The sequence below is a fragment of the Theobroma cacao genome, chromosome 9, assembly GCF_053813885.1.
Source record: "Theobroma cacao isolate CCN51 chromosome 9, ASM5381388v1, whole genome shotgun sequence".
NCBI classification, from domain to species: domain Eukaryota; kingdom Viridiplantae; phylum Streptophyta; class Magnoliopsida; order Malvales; family Malvaceae; genus Theobroma; species Theobroma cacao.
Genome location: NC_142647.1, coordinates 39,269,365 through 39,290,907, shown reverse-complemented (window position 1 = coordinate 39,290,907; position 21,543 = coordinate 39,269,365). Strand labels below are relative to the sequence as shown.

Here is a 21,543-nt window from a genome sequence, read left to right as displayed (position 1 = left end):
CCTTTTACTTCTACTACCCTGCCCTTTTACCAACTTTGGTGAAAATTTTTTGAGCATGATTTTGCACCTTTTACTTCTCCTCACTTTATTCAGCTCCCACTAATCCTCCACTTTATTGCCCATCTCATAATTTATTCGCTCATCATCCTTAAATACCAAATTATTTTTCTCACCATCATCGCTACTCTCTCCATCCCTTTCCGTTACTATCTTCTTTCCTCATTCTCTAGAAAGCTTTGCCTTATCATTCAACTCTTCTTACATTGCTTCAATATCTGCTGTAACTTCTTTTAGCATATAATCACAACACTCCTCTAAGCCATGTTTACCCTTCTCTTCAAAAATACCCTTTGTTCTTTCTTCACTTTCTCTCATGTTCATTTTGTTTTTCAGTTGGTTTTTATCTAAGTTCGGGTTGTTAACTTTTGGATTTGGCTTCAGAAAATTATTCCCAGATCTGGGCCTTTCTTTAAATTCTAGCATTTTATTCCTAGATTTTAGCCTAAATGACTCTTTTCTTCAAGGTGTCACACATTTTTTTGAACCCATATTCTCATGTACCAATGGGCTTGTTTTGCCCATTTTCCATTTAGTTTTCGAGCTTTGCCACAATGGGCCTTTGACTTCCAGTTTCTCCAAACTATCTTTCTTCTTTGGGCCTTCTTTGTCACTTTTTTCACCTTGCTCTAAAGCTTTTCTTACCATCGACCTTACAGCAATCTAATTCTTAACATTGTCCTTACGCACTAAGTCTAAAGAACATTATTTCTTCGTACCTTGTAGCTCTTGTCATCTTTGTTCCTTGTCATCTCTTTTTCCCTTTTCTCAATCACCTTCTTTTCCTAGCTTTTCATACTTCATTTTATCTACAAAAGTCCACTACTTTACTTTTTCTTTCTTACAACCTTTTTTGTCCATACTACTCTGTCTTATTCAAATCCTTCTAACGTGTTTTATTTTTTCACCTAACATTCTCCATGTCTAATGTAATCTTTTACCTCTTTTATGCTTGTCGAAGTTTTTTGAACTTCTTCTTTCTTCTTTCTACCATTATCGTTGTGCTTTTTTTTCTCCTTTAACAATCCCTCCGTCATTTGGATAATTTCCTTTTCTTTGTGATACACTTCATAATGGCATGTTCTTTCGATCCCGATCATGTTTATCACAATGTTAAAAAACTTACCGTTTACTTCAATCTTGACTAAACCGAGAATGTTTGCCCCACTTTTCACTTGAACAAGCATAATAGCTAGACCAAATCGTATTTGCTTGTATGTATCTTTCTCAACTCCAATGGAATTTACCCCAACAATCACTTAAGGCTTTGAAGGTGTTTAAATGCTATACATGTAGAGGTCCTTTGCAAAGCCTATCCCAAATTCTGATTTTTTTTTCTCACAACTAATGTATAATGCCAAGCTTACTGAAACAAAACAAGCTTCCAGCAAATCCATATAAAACTCCAAGATTGTCTCCATCATACCTTGTTCCTTGAAGGTGAACACCATAGTCAACTTTTCAAGAACGATGCAGCTAAATGTGGACTCCTTCATTTGCTAGTTCCACCTCTATAACCACAAGAGCAATCTTAAATCTTAACTTACCCATCATGTTTCTCTTTGCCCATTCCATATCTTTTTTTGAGCTATGCATGTTTACAAAGACCATGCTATTTGCTTGCATTTGGTTACCATTACATGAGCTCTTCAAACCTTTAAGTTCCTCTTCTAGGATGTTTCTCTCAATCTCATTTTTTACCATACTTGCTGGTTTTTCCATTCCACTAGTCTTTTTAACCTCACCCGTGTTCCTATTTCCATGCATAAACATCCCTTACACTACCTCTTCAAAAGTCTTTCTATCCACACCTTGGTTACTGGTCCTAATCTACTTCATATCCCTACCCTAAGTCCTTACTCATTTTTGCTCCTTGTTCATCGTCTTCGCCTATCTCACTGTCACACACCTCCCATTTATCCATTAATAACTTATTCACTTAATGGCTTTCTTCATCTCATGTTTCCCTCGATATCTAAAGAAGGCAAAGTTCACAAGTCTCCTCACATCCTTCATGCATCTTATTGGAATAAAGACGTCAACAACTTTATCATATTCTTCAAAAGCTCCCTTGATTCCAAACCACAACACCTTCTTACTACTGTTATCAACAAAAATGGAGAAAAGTTTATCTTGCCACCGTCACGTGTTTTTTTTTTCTTCAGCCATCACTTAAGTTTCTCCTTTCCCTTAATTGTTATGTATTACATTTTTTTTCTATCCTTCATTAGATGTTGGAGGCTTTTCCTAAGCATTCCCAATTCTTTGATGGGACTTTAGAAATTCTCCGAACCTTAAGAGTATTTGAGAAAACACGTTTATTTCCTCAAAGAGACTCTGTCATCAGGCTTATTCAACATTTTACAAGAATAAGTCTCGATTTTAAATTATATATATTCAAAATTTTTTGTTATTTTAATTTCTTATTATTATAATTTTTTTTGTAATATTTGTCAATTTTGATACATAAATGAAATCTGTTATATTGAAAATTTTTCTAAATTTGCCCAATGCTTTTAAATGAATCTAAAAATTTTTCCTCACTTAGAGAATTTCTTAAAAAACTCATCAATAAAATTCTCTAGAGAAAGTCCTGTCATCGGAGATTTTCTTTCATGAATTAGATTAGCGTTAATGATGCACATGATGCAATCATGGAATGAATAATGCAATTTTGTGATTTTTTTAAATAGTGGATGCAAATCTTTATATTGAAAATTTTTCTTAAATTTATCTTTACAATTTTCTCGAGAAAATCGTGTCATTGGGATTTTTTATCCCTTTGTAGAAATAATTATCTTAAATGCATGCAATACAGTAAGGAATGAATACTAATAATGAGAAAATGAATTGTGTGATCGAGGAAAGCTAATGACGTCTATCGAATGCCATAAATAACATACTAAGTGTAGTTAAAACCCTTTCCAAAGATGAAGAACCAATCTCTCTATACAACATGAATTTAAAAAGGTGAATATAAAATTCAGTAAGTGAATATGAAAAGGGGAGACAAGCTAAATGTAAGAGTTTTTATTATAAAATCTATTCAATTGAAACGATGTAAGTATGCAACATGAACATGCCATTTAAAACAATTGCAGTGAATGTGAATCCTTTCATTATCAACTATTAGAATTACAATAGTTTTATGTTTCCAAAGGAAGAGTTTAGAATACTTTGAGGTTCATGCATAATGAATGTAAAGATAAAGCATTTAAAAGCCATTTGAATGTCATTGGATGTTTCTAAAGTTCTTTAGAACATTTATTTGAAATATGTAATCAAGTGCCATTGAAAACCTTTAATTTTCACATTTCTTTAAAAATTGGACTGCAGGTATCGATATCTTTGTGGCAAAATGCCTTTTGTCTTTCAAGTATCGATACTTGAAGGGTATGTATCGATACTTAAAAGAAAAAAGGCATTTTGCCACAAAGATATCGATACTTGTAGTCCAATTTTCAAAGCAACGTGGTAAGTATCGATAATTTTGTGACAAAATGCTTTTGGAATGCATTATGTTCTTTAGGTATCGATACTTGTTTCATGAGTATTAATACCTCATGCTTAAAAACTCAGATTTTCATGTTTTCTCGAAACTAAACAAGTCTATAACACAACCCCATCTTGGGGGCAACATGAACAACATACAATCTTATTAGAAGTGCTTAATATGAGACATGGTACATGCATATAAGCAAGTAAAGAAATACTTTTCAATTTCAAATAAATTCACACAAGAAAATCATTTCAAAGTCACACTTTTACTATGAATATTTTACCATTTGTAGAGACTACTCAAGAATAATCATCATCATGGTCCGCGAGCACTCCGACCTAAAACAAAGTGATAGGCTTGCTATCTATAAACGTTCAATGCATATAACCACTGATGTAGCATGCAAAATCATTTAAGGGCATTATGGCCTTTAGTCATATGCTTTCTCCTTACACCACATATGGTTAACACCATCGCTCTTGCTAGCGAGAATGAGCTTATAGCTATGTGCACAAAGGCTAACATTTCTTCTACTGTTAACTTACATGTCCTTAGCTCTTAGTATCTCCACAAAATATATTTCTCTTTACATTTATAAGAAATCATTCACATTATTGTTAAACATCTTGCTTATAGTCATGAATTGAACATAAATAAACTAAATGCATTTTATATCCATGATTGGTACTTTCAACATCAATATTTCATTTTCACGTTCATCCTCTTCTTTCATTTTCAAAAGAAGTATTTAAAACAAGAAAAATGTTTGACTTCCATGCATTTTAAATACTACATAATATGCATATTTACATTATAGTATTATAAATCATATTTAAATCATGCATCACAACAATTAAGATCCTTGGAAATCAACATTTGAACATGCATGGAAATTTCATTAAAACTTCATAAATCATGTATTTGATAAACCTTTCGTTTGACAATAGTATTTAAACATATATACTTAATATATCAAAATAGGTTTGAAAACACATATCCAATCACCATAATTTGTGACCTTTTCTTGACACCAATTACCACAATCAATGGTTCAATCCAACTTGGGTCTTAAAACTTCAATGGGTCCTATAATGACCATTAAGCAACAATAAACACAATTTAATTTTAAAATTTGAACTTAACAAACCTAATAACTATACACTAACTAAATTAAATTCTAACCTAAAATCTGACCCAAAAATCTAGTCTAATTCATGAACCCATTCAACTAACAACTCAAATTTAAAGTTCCCTTACCTTGGTGAGCTTGGTAGTGGAGAAATCAACAAAACTTAACATTTTTAAGAGAGAGAAAAATATGGAAAATTAGAAAAAATTTTGAAAATTTAGAAAAAGAAATGTGAAAAAAGAGTTTGTGAGCTGAAATCTTACTTTAACTAGCTTTAAAATGAAGATTGAAAACTAGAAACCTTGATTGTCAAAGAGTGTGAAGAATGGAAGAACAGAGAAGATATTTTCTCTCTTAGGGTTTTAGCTAGCAAGGGGAAGATGGGATTTTTAGGCTGTTGATTCATGCAAATGGAGAAGAATGAAAGCAAGATTGAAAGAAAGGAAGATGAAGTGAAGTAAATGGGAGAAAAGGAAGAAAATGGTGTTGGAGAGGAACAAAGAGGTTTTTGGAAGTGGAGAAAAAGGCTTGAGATTTTGCAAGCTCGAGGGTTTTAAAAGTTTTTTAAAATAATCATTTTTTTTTTTGTAAATCGAGACATAGGTATCAATACCTAGCGTTTAAGTATCAATACTTCTTGTTTTGAGTTTTAAAAGGTATCTAGACTTGTTCTTCAAAATGCTTTTCCAAAATCTTTTAAGCATCAAGTATTGATATCTTCTTCACAAAATGTTATTTTTCTTTTGAAATGCATCCATTTTGGATTATCTCTCTGTAGCATTTTTCAATGCACTTAGTAACTTTAAAAATGTAATATTTTTAGAGAACAATTTCAAAAATTTGAACCAAATTGTTGTTAAGAGCTCACCAAGTAAAAGGATAAAATTTCTCCTGATCCACGTCACCGTTATTTCACTGTCCTACACATATGTGAAAATCTTGGGTTTTACAAGCTCAATTGAGTAAAATAAAAAAAAATAATAAGGACTCAATTGTGAACAAATAAAAAAAGGTTTAATTTATTACAATAAAAATTGTAAGGGCCTAATTATAAAAATGCATATAATTTAGGGTTTCTTTTTATTGTTTCAGCCATTCTTTTACGAACAATACTTAGTGTTAGTTCGACAAATGATAAAGGCTTCATTCAAAACATGCAGAAACTGGTTGCATTGGAACCTAAAGAATTATGTGGCCTAAAACTTTATAATGGAATTCTCATGTAACACCCCATACCCTCGTATAGAAACGAATATGACCTTACCGACAAGACGAAGGGTCAACTGATGTAAATTTAAGTGTTTAAGAGTGTTGAAGGATGAAAGGAGTATTTTTGAATAAAATATTTCGTACTTAATAAAATAGTAATTAAATAATAATATTTTTATCGAGGATGAATTAGCGAGTTAAAAGGTGATTCAAAAGTAAATCGGGGTAAAGTTAGATGTTTTGGAGCCCTGGAAGGCTAGAGGAAAATTTTGAAATAAAATAATATTTTATTAATAAAATAATATTAAAATATCAATATTTTATCTGTTGTCGAAATTAGTCATGAAGGAGAATTATATGACTAATCTAAGTGGGGGAGAAGAAATAAAAAAGAAATTTAAGAAAAAAGACGATAATGGGCCCGTGTGTCTTTATTAGATAGAGCTAGAATTGGTAAGTAAATATTTAAATATTATGGTGACACCTTGGTGACTTGCAACTTTGATATATTGATTGTACACATGTAAAGAAGGAAAGATAAAAGAAAATTAGAGTTTAAGAAATGTTGGAAGGACCTAATTGTAAAGGATGAAAGTTGGAGAGGTCACATGGTAAACAAGGAAAAGTTTGAGGACTCATTTGCAATTTCAATATTTGAAGTTAAAAAAAGGGAATTTCCTAACCAAGGAAGGTTAGATTATGAGGAATATGAGATATACATGTGCAAGTTACTATTACATGCAAACTATGGTGTGCAAAAGGAAAAGTTAGTGGGGGATATGTGGGACTCCCACCATATGAAGTAAAAGAAAGAATAAGATAAAAATTTATTTGCATGTAATGTGATTGGTGCATTGGTGGTCAAACGAAGAAAGAAGAAAGTGGGTTGCATGTGACTTGAATGGGACAATGAGTGACTAAATAAAAACATGAGATAAAGTGGTGCGTGGAATAAAAATAAATGAAAAGAAAGACTGGAAAGTCAAGGTGGCGGGTGGAAAGGTTGCAAAGCCTTTTGCCTTGTAATTTTATCACATAAAATAAAAGGAAAAATACCAAAAAGTCATCAAGCTTTGGGCAATCCGCCCATGCAAGAAAAGTAAAGAGAAAAGAAAGGAAAATAATGGAAAAGAATGTGGCTTTGGGGAATCAGCCCATGCTTGGGCAAAAATGAAAAAGTGAAGCCATTTTCAAGGCTTTGGCCTTGAGAAGTCCGCCCATAACCAAGAAGAAAAAAGAAAGGAGAAGAAAGAAAGAAGAAAAGAGAAAGGAGAAGAAAAAAAAAACAGAGAAAGGAAGGAAGGTTCGGCATGGAGAAGCTAGAGAAAAACCGAGAGGTTTTTCCTCCCACCCACACGCCATTGTTGAAATTCAAGGAGAGTTTAGTAGTTTGACTTAAAGATTTCAAGGTAAGAAAGGTAAAAATTGTTAGTTTGATTGAATGCATGCTTTTTGAACCAATTATAATGTGTGGAAATGTTTGTGGTAGCAAAAGAATACTGTATCGGTGCTAAGAAACCATGCATGTTGGTGAATCACAAGGAATGTGAGATTTTGCTATCAAGAAGCTTGAGATTTCTTGGTTTTAGTTCAAGTTGAATCATTGAGGAAGTTTAAGACAAATTGTGGCCTAATCCTTGATTGTTTATGCTATATGATTACGGGTTAAAAAGAATGTCTATATTGGTTGTGAGAATGTAATGTTTGAAGAAAATAAAGGATAAGAACTATGCATGCAAAGATTTAAGACTTCTTTAGTAAAGTTGCTACCATATATGATTGTGTGTAAGCATGAGATTAACTATGAAATTAGGTTAAAGATTTGTTGATTGAAGTGCTGCCCATACATGTGTGGAATTAAAGATATTGAGTCTAAATTGTTGCTAAGTAGTGTAAGTGAGGAAAATTGCCGTGGTGGCGTGCTGGACTAGGTAACGAGTGATCAACAAGTAGAATTAGATAGATGCGTATCTGAGTCAATAGCGATGTAGTATCCCGCTAGTATAAGGTGAGTAGGGGGTGTCGATTTCTAAATTTCCATAATATATATAGATATATTGCCATACGATTAATAGATGTGTCAATTTACTTTAAATGCAATTTGTGGACAGCATGAGCTAGTAGATATCCTAGGAAATTGTGAATGCCAAAGTGTTTGAAGTTGTTTTGACCATATATATATATATATAAGTTATATACATAAAGGATTTTAAAATCAGGAAACAAGCTTTTCAATACGATTTATATCAAAATGTGGCTTATTGGTTGTGTGATGTGCATTCATGAATGAATTTCATGTTCACCATCCTGATTTGACATCTAAATCTCATGCAAAAGGTTTTACATTGCAAAGTTTTACAAAAAAGGGTTTTAGTACAATACCATGATCCGTATTTTGAAAATGATTTGAAATGATCTTTTGATAACCCAATTTTGGCTTTTAAGTGATTTTATTAAATCGAGAGATTCGAGAGTAGGCCGAATGTCACATCGAGATAATGTGACCCTTGTGCACAAGTGAGCTCTAGCTAGAGAACCTTTGGGTCGTCGACAGGTTGTTAGACATGGCTGGGGCCATGGTTTGTGATATATACGTGGCAAGGCCACGGGATGATATACATGGCTAGGCCACGGGTGATATACGCAGTTGCGACTACTTGATTCTCCAATGTTGACCAACAACGTCGAGACTGCCATGGCTGTGGGAATCCGGTGGAGCAAGGCTCCCGAATTGTTATTACGTGGAAGCGGGTCCACGATTAATACTATGTTTACCTACTCAAGAGTGATATCTCTTTGGGTTTTCTATACGTATTCTTTCGCATGGTGAAAACTATAAGATTTTTTGTAGTTCCCCTATTTATACTATGATGTTGGATTTAACTCTTCGCGTATGAGGCAATTTGCGAATTTGTGCATAAGCTTTGATAATATTTGATTTCACGAGAGCGTGCGTGATTATACTGATTTGATTTGAGTAAAGATGTTAAATGATTTCGACGATAGAAATCTTTTTCTTACATTGGTTTTAATAAGTTACTTGAAATGATTATTTGCAATCTGACTTTTGAGTTTTCATATAAGGCACCAATACCCCATTTGATTTTAAATTGTTTATACATATTCCTATGTTTTTAATGTCAAACTTATTTGCTTTATTCATGTTTCCCATCTACGCCCTACTCACAGGGTTGATGATCACTAAGTCTGTGAGACTCACTGTAAAACCCGACCCTATAAATACATGTCATGACATACATGCATTGAGTAGCATGTTATTACGCTAGAAAAGCACCTAAGAATAGACGAAACCTGATATTGTACCTAACGGTACACTTAAATTGATTTAACCTCGAACTAGTTCAAATAGGAATTGTAGGATGAAATTTAATATTTTATAGTCCACGAATGACTAAAAATGATTGTTCGGAGTTCGAGGGTTCATTTGGGGTAAAATTAGAAATTTTGATATTCAAGGCAAAATCGTCATTTTGCCACCTAAGATAATAATTTGATCATGGAGTGAAATTTTTGACCAAGATTAACTATTTGGAGTATAATGTAATGATAGGAAGTGAAAAAGTTTAATTCTGGTGATTTTTGGAGTGTAGGGGCAAAATCGTAATGTTGCCACCCACGGACAAAATTTGAGATTTTGAGAGAATTTAGATCAAATTTGACAAATTGGAGAATGGTATGAGTATAAGGGATGAAAAATATGTCTATGGGCAATTTTTCAATTTTTGGGGCAAAAATGTAATTTTTGACTTTTACTGGGGTAAAAGTGTAAATTTTAAAAATTACTCCACCGAGACTTTGGATAAGTCTGAGAATTTTATCTAAGCTATGGATATGTGGGACAAGTGTATGGTGAAAATTTGGAAACAAATGGATGAAATTTTAAAAATGGGCCATGGGAAAGTGACACGTGGCATTTTTTAATGAAATAATATTATTTTAATGAAAAGTCAGCCCATTTAAACCCAAATTTTGAGTGCTGGCAGGCCATAAGGAAGAACAAGAGAGGAAATAGAGAGGAAAGGAAGAAAAAAAGAAAAACCAAAGAGAAACAAGAAAATTCAAAGGGAAATTCACGTTTTTCGCCCGTTTACGCGTCTAACGGTAAGATTTTTCGATTTTAGCTTGATTTCTACCTTTCCTATACCTCTATTTCCATTTAGCATGCTTGAGGAGAGAGATCAAAAAGTGATATCAAGGCCTGGACGAAATTCTAGGGGAGAGAAATTGAAATTTTTAGGTTTTGATTTTTAGTTAAATTGATAGTTTTAGTTAGTTAAATGTGTTTAGAAATTAAATTGGGCAAGAAATCAGTAAATTTTCACAATACCCACTCTTGGCTGGATGCTCAATGCTGTACAATGATGATGAATTGATTTTATTCTAAGGGAAATGAAGAGAAAATGATGAAAAACGATTAAACGTGATAGAAAAACAAAGTAGAAAATTAACCGAGTTAATGTCTCATTTTTGGCCGAATTTTTCAAGAAAGGGAGTGAACTGATTTTGTTGTTTTTAGAAGGTTATTGGCTGATATTTAATGGTTAGAAATGTTGGAGAGAGAATGGGATGATTTAGAGCTAAAATGGAGCGTGTTAGCAATTTATCGGGCAAAGTGCCAAAAATAGGTTAATACCGCGTTTAAACCGTTTTAGGCTATTGCATTTCATACCATGCATTAGTATAAGATTTAAGTTAATTATATAGTGATTTAGCATCAATGTGATGAATTGTGTAAATTTTTGTAATGTGTCTAGGAGGAGAGCCTTCCGAAAAAGGCAAAAAAGTCGTACCCGACGAGTAGTGATCGGGGCGCTTAGAAAGCTTTTAGTTTGTACAAACGGTGAGTAAACTTATTATTATTGTAAATTATCTAGAGTTTATTTTTAAATGCCCTTTATGTATTTTATGAAATGAGAACGAGATTAAAACGGGATTTTTGATGTTTTAAGAATAATGTGACAAATAAAAATATATTGTATTGATTATGAAATTGAGTAATTGGAGGCTGCAAATTGACTTGAAAAATATATATTTTCCTAGGAATGGCTTATGAGAAATGAGTATATGTGGCTATATTTTGTGAATGCATTGGGAAATTTATGTAAGTTGTTTTACTATGCAGGCTGGATAAATAAATAAAAGCCACGTTATACTTTCGAAATTTTATTAAAATTGGTGAGTTAGTCACTGCAGTGACGGGTTTCCGTGGACTGCCTATTAGAGGGGCACGGTAAACCCAGTTATATAGTTACTCCGGTTGTAGAGGCGATGAGGGTAACTCCTGGGGTAGTATTAGAGCTCACTTCACGTCGAACCCCCACGTGAATGTATAACTCGGCCAATGCCAAAGAACGGCTGATTTTTAAAAATAAAAATATGTTTCAAGTGTGAATATTTTAACACCCTTGGCGAACTCGGTTAGATGCCTCGGTCAAGGTATCCCCGAGGATTAGTTTTGGCTTGAGCATTGTTTTAATAAAAGACATAAGCCTTAACAACTGTTTTGGTAAATTACAAATATTTTATGATTTAAGAAATAAATTGGAAACATTATGAAATGGGTTGAAATTTGTTGTTTAAACTTGCCTCCATTTTACTCGCCTTTAGATATTTATGATAATGTCTGTTTACTCATTGGGATTGCAAAATCTCACCCAACTCCTTTCCACCCATTTCAGGTTCAGTATAGACTGTATATAGCTGATCTCATCGAGGACTACCATTGGATCTGCATTTTCCAAACCGTAGGTTCACAGTTCTCTTTACTTTTGTTTATTCGGGGGCCCTCTTGTTATTGTAAATTAAATTAAATATTTTGGCTTACTGTATTTCAGTATGTATAAATTTATTTAGCTTTTACGCTATAAAAATTATTCACGTATAACTCTATAAATATTGTTTTATAAGAAAATATAATATTTTTCTTAATTTTTTTTTATTTTCTTATTATATTCAAATAACCGTAATTTTGTTTTAAATGAAGATTTTAGACTTTTAAACTCATTTTGAATATGAATTATGTGTTTTGTACTTGTATATTACGTTTTAGCCAGTTTCGAAATTTTTGAGAAAAAATGACCAAAATACCCCTGTGTGGCGAAAATTTTATTTTGATTGTTTTTTATTTAAAATAGTATATATTCTCTAAAAACTCGATATTTAACAATGATTGCTCACAGGAAAGGAAAGAAACTGATATGTAAGCCTTGCGGGGTTCCGGTTGGCATTTCGGATAATGAGTGTCAATCGGGACGTCGCGGCGATTGTCATGGGCCTGAGGGAAGTTTCGGGTCGTGACACTCACCCCCTTATTTCCTTTTGCAAATAAGTAATTAGCTCAAGTGCATCGCGCAACACATCGAGACTTGCTGCAACGTAGGTAATGGCATCTCTTAGACTTCCACCTTGAGTCGCTCCACTGCCTAGGTGTCGTGTCACATAAAACTGCTAGATTGTATAAAATTATCATTAATCTTTCGGATATGTAGTTTGTTAAAAACTTTAAGGTTGTGTATTGGATGTTAAGGGTGAAGTGGGACAAGCTAGGATATTGTAACTAGTTGCTATACTTTTATTGCAATCGTTTATTTGGTTTAAGTAAATGATAGCACTAATGTTACCAGTTAATTTTAATTATTTGGAATCTCAACTAAGGTTGGTTCGGGATTTGGTGGGTTTACTCGTAAGTCTCGGACGCCGGTAACGATCAGGGAGAAGGTTGTTACATCTCATGCATTACATTAAGGCTTCAAGTGGTTACTCAAGAAAACAAGGAGATGTAATAAATTTCGATTTATCAAGATGTTTTGGAAGAATTGAGCATATCGCCATATTAATAAATTGAGCCTTGCCATTGGCCACATTGGGGAAGAACCAAAACCTAGCATTTGATGGGGTGATCAAGAAATACATAAATGTTGGACAATTCCTACTGGTTAAGAAAATGTATGACTATGATCCATCTAGCCTCTTTGGCTACTATGGGGCTGCATGGGTTGTACTTGAGAGGTTGTAGCAATAGGGGACACAAGTTAGGAGATTGTCTCCATTGTCTGCTGCTTGTTATTTTTTAATATTTGCATCCTCTCTTGTGAAGAGTGGAGCATTTTCATTAGCTCTTCGACATAAGTGAAAATAGATGTTTCTTGATTGTTAGGAGAATTCTCCATATCTTCTAATAATGTGATTTTTTAACATCTTGTACTTAATATAATCACTCTTTCCTAATAGAGTTACTAAAATGTAGAATGTTATTTTGATAAGGAAAGAGAAAATGTCACAACAAATAACTAAGACGTACTAGACGTGACTAAAAAGAAGATTGGAACAATATCCTAAACCCTAAATCCTGGAAGGTTTAAGTGCTTTGTGCTAAGAGGTAAAGAAATACAAATTTGGGAAAAGGTAGGAAGTGTAATGGCAGGCACGGAGAAGAATAAGAGGGAAAGAGTTGAGTAAAGAAGAAATAAGAATTTGAGAGAAGCTTAGAGAGAGCCTTTTAGAGAGAATATTTAAAGAGAGAATTCGTTGAATTTTTAATTTGTCCATTGCATTATATGGGTACCAAGTAAAAACAATTCTTTAGGAGCAATTGGCTAAAAAGTAGTTACCAAAACATCATGTGCTGAGCACGTTTCGGAACAACTTTCATAATTGGTAAATCACGTCCATTATGTGATAAAACGTTTATTATGAGAATAATACACTAACCCACTACGTATATTAGTGTTGGCGGAATGTTTTAATCAAATGATACAATAAAGCTCAGTGACACCTTAAGAATGTGTCACATATTTCTTGAGAATGAAAAATAAGGTAAAGCATTTATAATTAAAGAGAAGGTTGGAAAAAAAAAAAAAAAACCTCTTAATTATCTCAATATCTAAATCATCAAATCAAGCTCTCTAAAACATCTTAAATGTAAAATTAACTTATGAACCTTACCACTTGTTCCAAGTTATTTTCACTATTCTCCATGTTACATAACTATTCTATACTCGTTCTTAATCAATAAACTACACAATTAAAAAAATCAAACTTTCATGACATCAGGGCTACAATGTACGTTCACGTTCAACTCAAATATCTAGTTTTCTTTGTAGGCTACAGATCAGTAAAAATGGTATAACTAGTGTTCCTTACTATATTGAGGTTGCCAGGTTGGAAAATAAAAATGGTATAATTGAATAATAAGCATATGAAATACTCCTATTGGAAGAGTCTGAAGACAAATATGGGACTATGGAAATCAAAAAAGTTACTTTTAGCATATAGCGACTGTAAATACATATCTTCTCTTGGTTCCTCGTTTACTCCACTTTGTGTGGCATACTCCAATGCCATTTCATAATCCACCTGCAAACATCACCACCATGGGAAAATGGACAGATTACAGCATTGCCATAACCGAAAGAAAAATATAAATACTCCCTTTAGCTATAAACTAGACTTCATTCATTAAACGATTTATTCTACTGATGGCATGAATGGATATTTCCTACGGTTTGACAAGATAAAAGGGATCATTTTGGATCACAGGATTCAATTGTGGTGAACGTATAAATGTCATGATGATATGCTATATTAAATATCAATATTTTGTTGAAAGAACATAAAGGATTTGGCATTTTTGGGACACGTTTCAGGTACTTGGGCGGCATGCAACTCAAAACTCACCTTTTCAACATGTTGAGTGAGCTTTTCCTTGAGTGTCTCTTTAGTAATCAACTGATCAGATACATTTTGAAGAATATCTGCATCCCTTTCCTCAATTCGTTTCTTTTTTGATGCATGTGACTTTGCCATTTCTTTCAAAACATCATACACAGCATTTGTAGCATCAGGAATATACCTGCCAGTTGATTGTTACACTTGTTATACGTTTTGTGCAAAATGAACAAGAAATACCATTTGATAGGACAGGTGACTCGAATTTACTTGCTCAAATTTCGCTTTCTCTCTTGCTGTTCACGAGCCTGCATTTTCTTTACTATTTTCGACTTCAGCTGGATGCAGCACTGCTTAATTGCAGACTGAAACATAATGTTGTTAGTTTACTCATTACATTCATTATGGAAATCTGGATGCAATAAAGCAGAGAACTTCCCCACCTTGACAGCACTAGCTATTTCGCTGATATCATCCCCAATGTACTCCTTCCCAGTCCCTTTAAAGGGGATTTTTGTGCTTACAATACTCACAAAGACACCAATTTTATCTTGTGTTTGGTTGATCTTGTAACTACTCCAACTGAAAATGATTGTTTGAGTAAGAAGCCTTGTTTCAATCTTGCATTGCTTCTTGTGCTAGTTTTATTGCAATAAAAGTTGGCATCCCTGCTTCCCACAAATGTAAGGGAATTGCATGTAGTATAGCTTACCTGATTCTCTTTAGCGCAGTCCTTGTGACGACATCACCACCTTGCTCAAAAAGAAGGGGTATTCGATTTGCAAATCGAAAAATATTCAAACCCTGGAATTTTTGGAGTCTTTAAATGCTTAGAATGCACAAACACCATGTAGATAATGAAGAACCAACATGAAAAGGAAAAGCTATCCTGACAATACCCATCTAATTGTCAAGCATTAGACTATACGGTAAAGATAGAAAATTTACTTGTATAAGTAACACCTCAACCCTGCCATCCCCATTGACATTGGCTTTGAGAGATGATAAAAATGATATATTGCCAGAAAATGGGGGGATGAAAACACATCTTGCTTGTTTATTCACACTCTGGAACCTTCTGTTTTTTATCTCTCTAATTCAAAATGATAGAGAAGTAATCAACTTATTTCTCCAGAACCCACTGACCTGTTTAACATCTTTTCCACCCACACTAACACCAGCTTCCACAATGAACGGGTGCCCCTCAAAAACTTGAGCACTGTATAATATTGTAAAAAAAATTACATACATTTAGCAAAAAAGCTTATCCACCATTAACTGAGCAAGGTGTATAATTGATCCAGGTAGAAATCAGCACACTAGGACAAACCTGCCTGAATAAGTCGCAACCATGTCAGGATGTAGTTCCTTTATAATTCCTAGGCGAAGATTGTACTCACCTGCAGGACTTAGACACTGAAAAAAGCTTTGAAGTTAACAGGGGAAATGCTACGGAATGCAAGATGTAGTAATGAATGAAACAGAAAGGCAGTTACATTAGAGTGTAGCAGACAGAATGATAAACTATTTAGGAAAAGCTGCTTACATCACCACTGGGGTCATCAAATTTAGCTTGACGAAATAACTGGTGGATGCGAACTATTTGCTGATCAGTTAGAGACTTCACAGCCAATTTTGGACTAAACTCTGGACCCATTTCTCCTAAAATGTAAGCAAAATCACAACACAGATCAGGTTGAGCATCTAAGGACTAGCCTATATCAACTAAGGCAGGAACACATAATATTTCGTATGTCACCAAACTACCAAAACTTGAATCAATTTCAGCACCAAGCACACTTAAATTGACTGATATTAGTTCAATATAGCAAAAGTTTGCAGCTTCAAACATGACCATGACAGAAAGAAGCTTCTATATAATCTTGACCACCTCATAGAACAGTAATCCACAATAGCAAAATCACTAATATCTCCTGTCCCGTTAGAAATATGCCAACAGCCAGGGAATTGGTGTAATGCATAAATGTCTCTCCACTCTACAGCTTCTAAAAATTTTCAAATTTTTACAAATGAGATATATAAGCAACTCAAAATGATAGAAGATCGCCTAATTTACATTTCTTTCATAAGATACTAAAGTGCATCCTTTTGACAGCTGTATAATAGTAAAAAAAATTAAAAAAAAAAAGGAGTTAAAGAAAGAGCAATTAGCCTCAACACAATGAGATAAGAAATTCAACCATAACATCCTTAAAAGAATGGTAAAATGGGGTCAAAGAGAAAACTCCAGGAGGAATAAAAAGACAATAAGTGAAAACAATTCCGAAGATATATTCACAAACTTCTTACCAATTAGACGTTCAGCAAGGGATTTTCCAATATTTACAAATTCATGCTGAAGAAACTGCATTAGGTTCTGTTTTGATGTTTCAGCAATAAGGCGTTTGATTAGTAGTATGTCAACAGATGAAGGATGGTGCTTCGTCTCAACAGGAACCGGAGGCATTACATCTGTCCTCCGTGCAAACTTTATAGTGACATTTTTACTGTATGAAAAAAGGAAAACAGAAACAGTTCACAACAAGGTCAGCAAGATTGCGTGTGTGTGTGTGTGTGTTGAGGACCATCAAGCAACAGAGAGAGAGAGAGAGAGAGCTTACTCAGGGGCATCAGATACAAACTTAAAAAGAAATTGAGCATAAGGGGTGATAACAGCCATTTGTCGCATGTAATGCAATATCTTGGACTGCAAATACAAAAACAATGACATTTTTGTTATTAAGGAGTACCAACTGTTAATCTCAATCATCCTTGACAACCTAGAAATAAAGCATCAAGGAACTCTAAAAAGCTTGAACAGCTATGAAAGTCCAATAAAATAATAGAAAAGGAGCTGATGTATACACGGTAAGTTGTCCAATTTCCCTCAATGACCACTTGAATTTCAGCCCCATGCCATCTATCCTTGTTGTCACGTTTTTCATGTAAATGAATGTGAGGAATGTTCCTGAAATTATAAACACCATTATGGCATTACAATACATCAAACTCAAGAATATAACTCCTAATCATCTATCATCATAGTTTTTTCAAATATAGTATAAGCCTCCAAACAGATACAAAGAAAAGAATTCAGCATGCATACATCTGAATGGACAAAAATATTCCACAGAGTGCAAATTGCAAAGATGAAATAAAATGAATATTTGGGGTTTATGTTGACCAGAAAAAAGTGTGATTTATGAAATAACTAAAAATCTGTTTGCCTTGCATTTACATCATACCTATGAATGTCTATATCCAGCCTACAGAAGGAAATATAATTTTGACCCATCATTGATGATGAGATCTCGATTGGCAGGCCTGTACTCATTTTGGACCAAATTAAGGCCTGCACGAACACAACTTAAACAAATTCAATATGTTCCACAACACAATAGTAAAGCCAGATTCAATAACTAATCTCTTAACAGCTTTGTTCAATACCATATGCAGGGAAATTTAAATTGAATTGCTTTAAATCATGATCTCCTATGGCAGATCCAATGAAATCCCAAAGGCAAACCATATTTTATGAAGGAGCATGCAAAGTAATACACTGACAACTCAGATGCTACGTAAATCACAACTCAACATATGCAACCTAAAATATATCCCAGCATAAAAATAAAGCAATTATAATACATGTGTATACACATGTCGAATGAAATACTGCAGTTAGAGACATGGCACACATGTCAGAAGCACTACCATTTTTGCACCAAGACCAAACTTTCCACGTGTCTGCTTCAAGCCATATTTTGTGCCAGACAGAACTGCATAAATGAGCACGCTATGTTAGATGTTAAAATGGAACCACAATAAATCATCAGGAATAACAAAAGTGTTAATGTGCAGTCAAATTTGCATCAAAAAGGAACTTAATGTCACAAGTAATTTGACCTCGTCCAAACATGTTTGGGATGTCATCATGTGGCATTCCTCTTCCGTTGTCCTGCATTTCGAGTCAGCAGTCATTGACTTAGACCTAAGGAAAAGTTTTAGAAATTCATTTACAATAAGATCAATTTAATCGAAGAACTCAGACAATAAAAAACCAATATGGTAAGGAAGGTTGAGATAGATTGTAATTATACCTTGCATGTAACCCTGTAAAAAGAAGCTTCGCCTCGACCCTTGACACTCTTGGGAGCTGCAGATTCTTTGACTTTCTTCCCAAGGGCAGCATTCTTTGCTTGTATTTCTTGAGCTCGAGCTTCCTTCGCTAATCTTTTCTGAATGCGTGAAAACAATTGAAGCATGAGGTTTGAGATAGCAGACAAAATGGGTAATAGAACACTTCTTGCATTCCTTAATACAACAAATTGCTAGCATAAAATGCTGTTGAAAGATGCAACATGCTAAAAATGAAAACTGGAACGAGGTTGCAAATATAACCATTTTTAACACCTAAAGTAAACTTATCACATATCTGACTCCAAAACGTAACTATAATCCGATGTACCACCTACGTAGTTCATAAATGAAGTCAAAAACAATAGAGGATGCACATTAGAAGGTATAGATACCTCGCGGGCCTTAGCTGTCTCATAATCATCGTATAATTCTTCATCAACACGTTCCCTATCAACAAGCCCAATCATGGAATTGAACTTGTTTTTGACAATCTCTTCTCTGCAATAGCAATAAGGATTTAGGCAGAAAAAATATATAATATTTTTGCATTGCTAAATGATAGCTAAAAACAATTTACAACGTTTTTTGTATAGACATGAAGCTTACATTGTTATTTCTACAACTGGAAGCTCAGATATTGACTCCGCTGAATCTAGTGCATTTTCAACCAGTTCTCTAACAGTGGTGTATAAACATTTACCGGGCTGATATCCATGCACAAATAAATCACATAAATTAATAAAAGTTTAAAAGAACTCGCTAAAAAAGAAAAAGAAACTTCCTTTTTATCAGCACTTAAAGTTTATAATATAAGATTTTTTTTTTACATTCAACCTGAATTTACCAAATATCAAAATTATTACTAAAATGTATCTTAAATCAATTAGAAATTTTCAACTACAATACAAGTTGAATTTTGCTTGCTAACTTCCCCCTAATTGCAGTTCCTTGTACAATAAAATGACAACAAAATAAAGAAAAACTAAATTCCAAAAAGAAAAATTGAAGAAGTAGAAGAAGAAAGAAAAGAGAAAAACGCAACTTACGTTATCAAAGCCAGCAATGTTTTTGTTCTCTGCAAAGAACTCAGCTGGGGACTCTGCATAAACCACAAAAAGGAATAAAATAAGATAACCTCAGCCATCATCCGTGCGTACATCCATAGATCCATCCATCTATACGTACTTTGTTTGAGAATGCTTTCTTTAGCTTTCCTCGGAGTTTTTGATTTGCCTTTCTTTGTTTCTATTGGACTTTCACTCTCCATTTGATATTCACCGAAGAACAAAATGGAAATTAAAGCTTGAAGAAAGAATTAGAGTCAAATCGAATTTAAGATAAAATGTTGAGAAATCAAAAACAGCAAAACCAGAGGAGCAGTAGCAGAGCGAAGAGAAAGAGGGAAGCTAGGGCTTGTAACGGAAACTTTGATACCCTGCGGTCATCTGCATGACGAATCATCGCATGGGCCAATGCTTTCTCATTAAACGGTGCCGTTTTAAAGGTTGACAATGTATAAAGCTTTGGTGAGACAGTAAAAGCGGTGGCACGTCGGATTAGCCAAGCCATTGTAGGCCATGCTGTAGTTTAGCGTATCGGATCTCAAAATTCGTTCCTCAATTTCCCGCCAATGGTTTTGATGAACCCGCCTTAGTTTAGACGGCACGTCAGACTGTCTCGCATTCTAACCTCGGACATTGAACCTGGAGGCGTCTGTAGATTACAACATTTAAAAATAAAAACAATACAAATTAATATTTATATTAATTAAATATTAAAAGTGTATTGTCTACCATAGGATTTACTTTTTATAAATTTTATCTTTACTTAATTATTACAAATTCATTTTTATTTATTCTTTTGTTGGTTGAAACATTGAAAAAAACTCAAAATTCAGACTTCAAAAAAAATAGGATTTACCTTTTTGATTTCAACATGTTAAATGTTCTTTATCTTTTAATTAGTAAATTAACATTAAAAATATATAAATAGTATGTTAAGAGTTTAAATTAAAACAATCATCTTTTTAAGTTATGTCATATAATTTTCAATCCTATTTTAAAATTTTCATTAATTTTAAAATTTTTTTACCATATTTCGCCATACCATATAATGCTCGATATTTAAAATAAAATTTTGAATCTTTGATACATGATACGTATGTTGATTTAATAACTACAATAATAATTTTTACCTATCACATGATTAAGAGTCAGTTTGCACTCTCTTTTCCATTTATTTTAAATTTAATTAATTAAAATTATGAATTTAGCACATTATTATTGTATTCTTTGTCAATACTTTCTATTTAATAAAAAGATTAAGTATGTTCTTATACTTTCTTAACCTTTTAAATAAATTTTTGGTTTTTTATTTTATTCAATTGAACTTTTAAAGTACAATTTTTATTAGATAACCATGTTTTTAATTTATCATGCCAATGTCTTCTTGGGTTTTTTTTTAATTTTTTTTAAAGACATCCTCATAATTATTAGCTGTGTTACCTTAACATCTACGTGGCAAAATAAGAATTTTATAATCACTAATATGGTATGTCATACAAGTGTCAAACTTAATGAGTTTTCATATTTAAACATGTAGCGATAATATAAATGTAGACATGACCAAATTAACGAATTTTAATTGTTTTCATTTTGGAAAATGTTGAATTGAATAAAATAAGAAAATAAAAAATTATCTAAAACTTAAAAACTCGTCAAGGGCCCTCTTAGAAACCCAAATTACTAAAGAAAATGTGGCATGCCAAGTTACAGCCCAAAGATAGGGGGTCACGTTGGGTCCAGGATTTGTATCTCATTGGGTT

At 33.3% G+C, this 21,543-nt stretch overlaps 1 protein-coding gene across 1 annotated transcript; it reads right to left on the bottom strand.

Moving 5' to 3' along the window:
* Positions 1 to 13,938: 13,938 nt before the first annotated feature.
* Positions 13,939 to 20,355, bottom strand: TOP6B (topoisomerase 6 subunit B). The gene is made up of 19 exons (XM_007014834.3): positions 19,905 to 20,355; positions 19,766 to 19,818; positions 19,326 to 19,423; positions 19,112 to 19,217; positions 18,680 to 18,817; positions 18,486 to 18,537; positions 18,294 to 18,358; positions 17,828 to 17,934; positions 17,448 to 17,550; positions 17,204 to 17,289; positions 16,893 to 17,089; positions 16,129 to 16,244; positions 15,913 to 15,998; positions 15,729 to 15,801; positions 15,295 to 15,386; positions 15,026 to 15,164; positions 14,853 to 14,947; positions 14,592 to 14,766; positions 13,939 to 14,270 (listed from the first exon to the last, which is right to left on the bottom strand). The coding sequence occupies exons 1-19, from the start codon at positions 19,984 to 19,986 to the stop codon at positions 14,124 to 14,126; spliced, it is 2,010 nt and encodes a 669-aa protein (XP_007014896.3). The 5' UTR covers positions 19,987 to 20,355; the 3' UTR covers positions 13,939 to 14,123.
* Between the last annotated feature and the right edge of the window lie 1,188 nt (positions 20,356 to 21,543).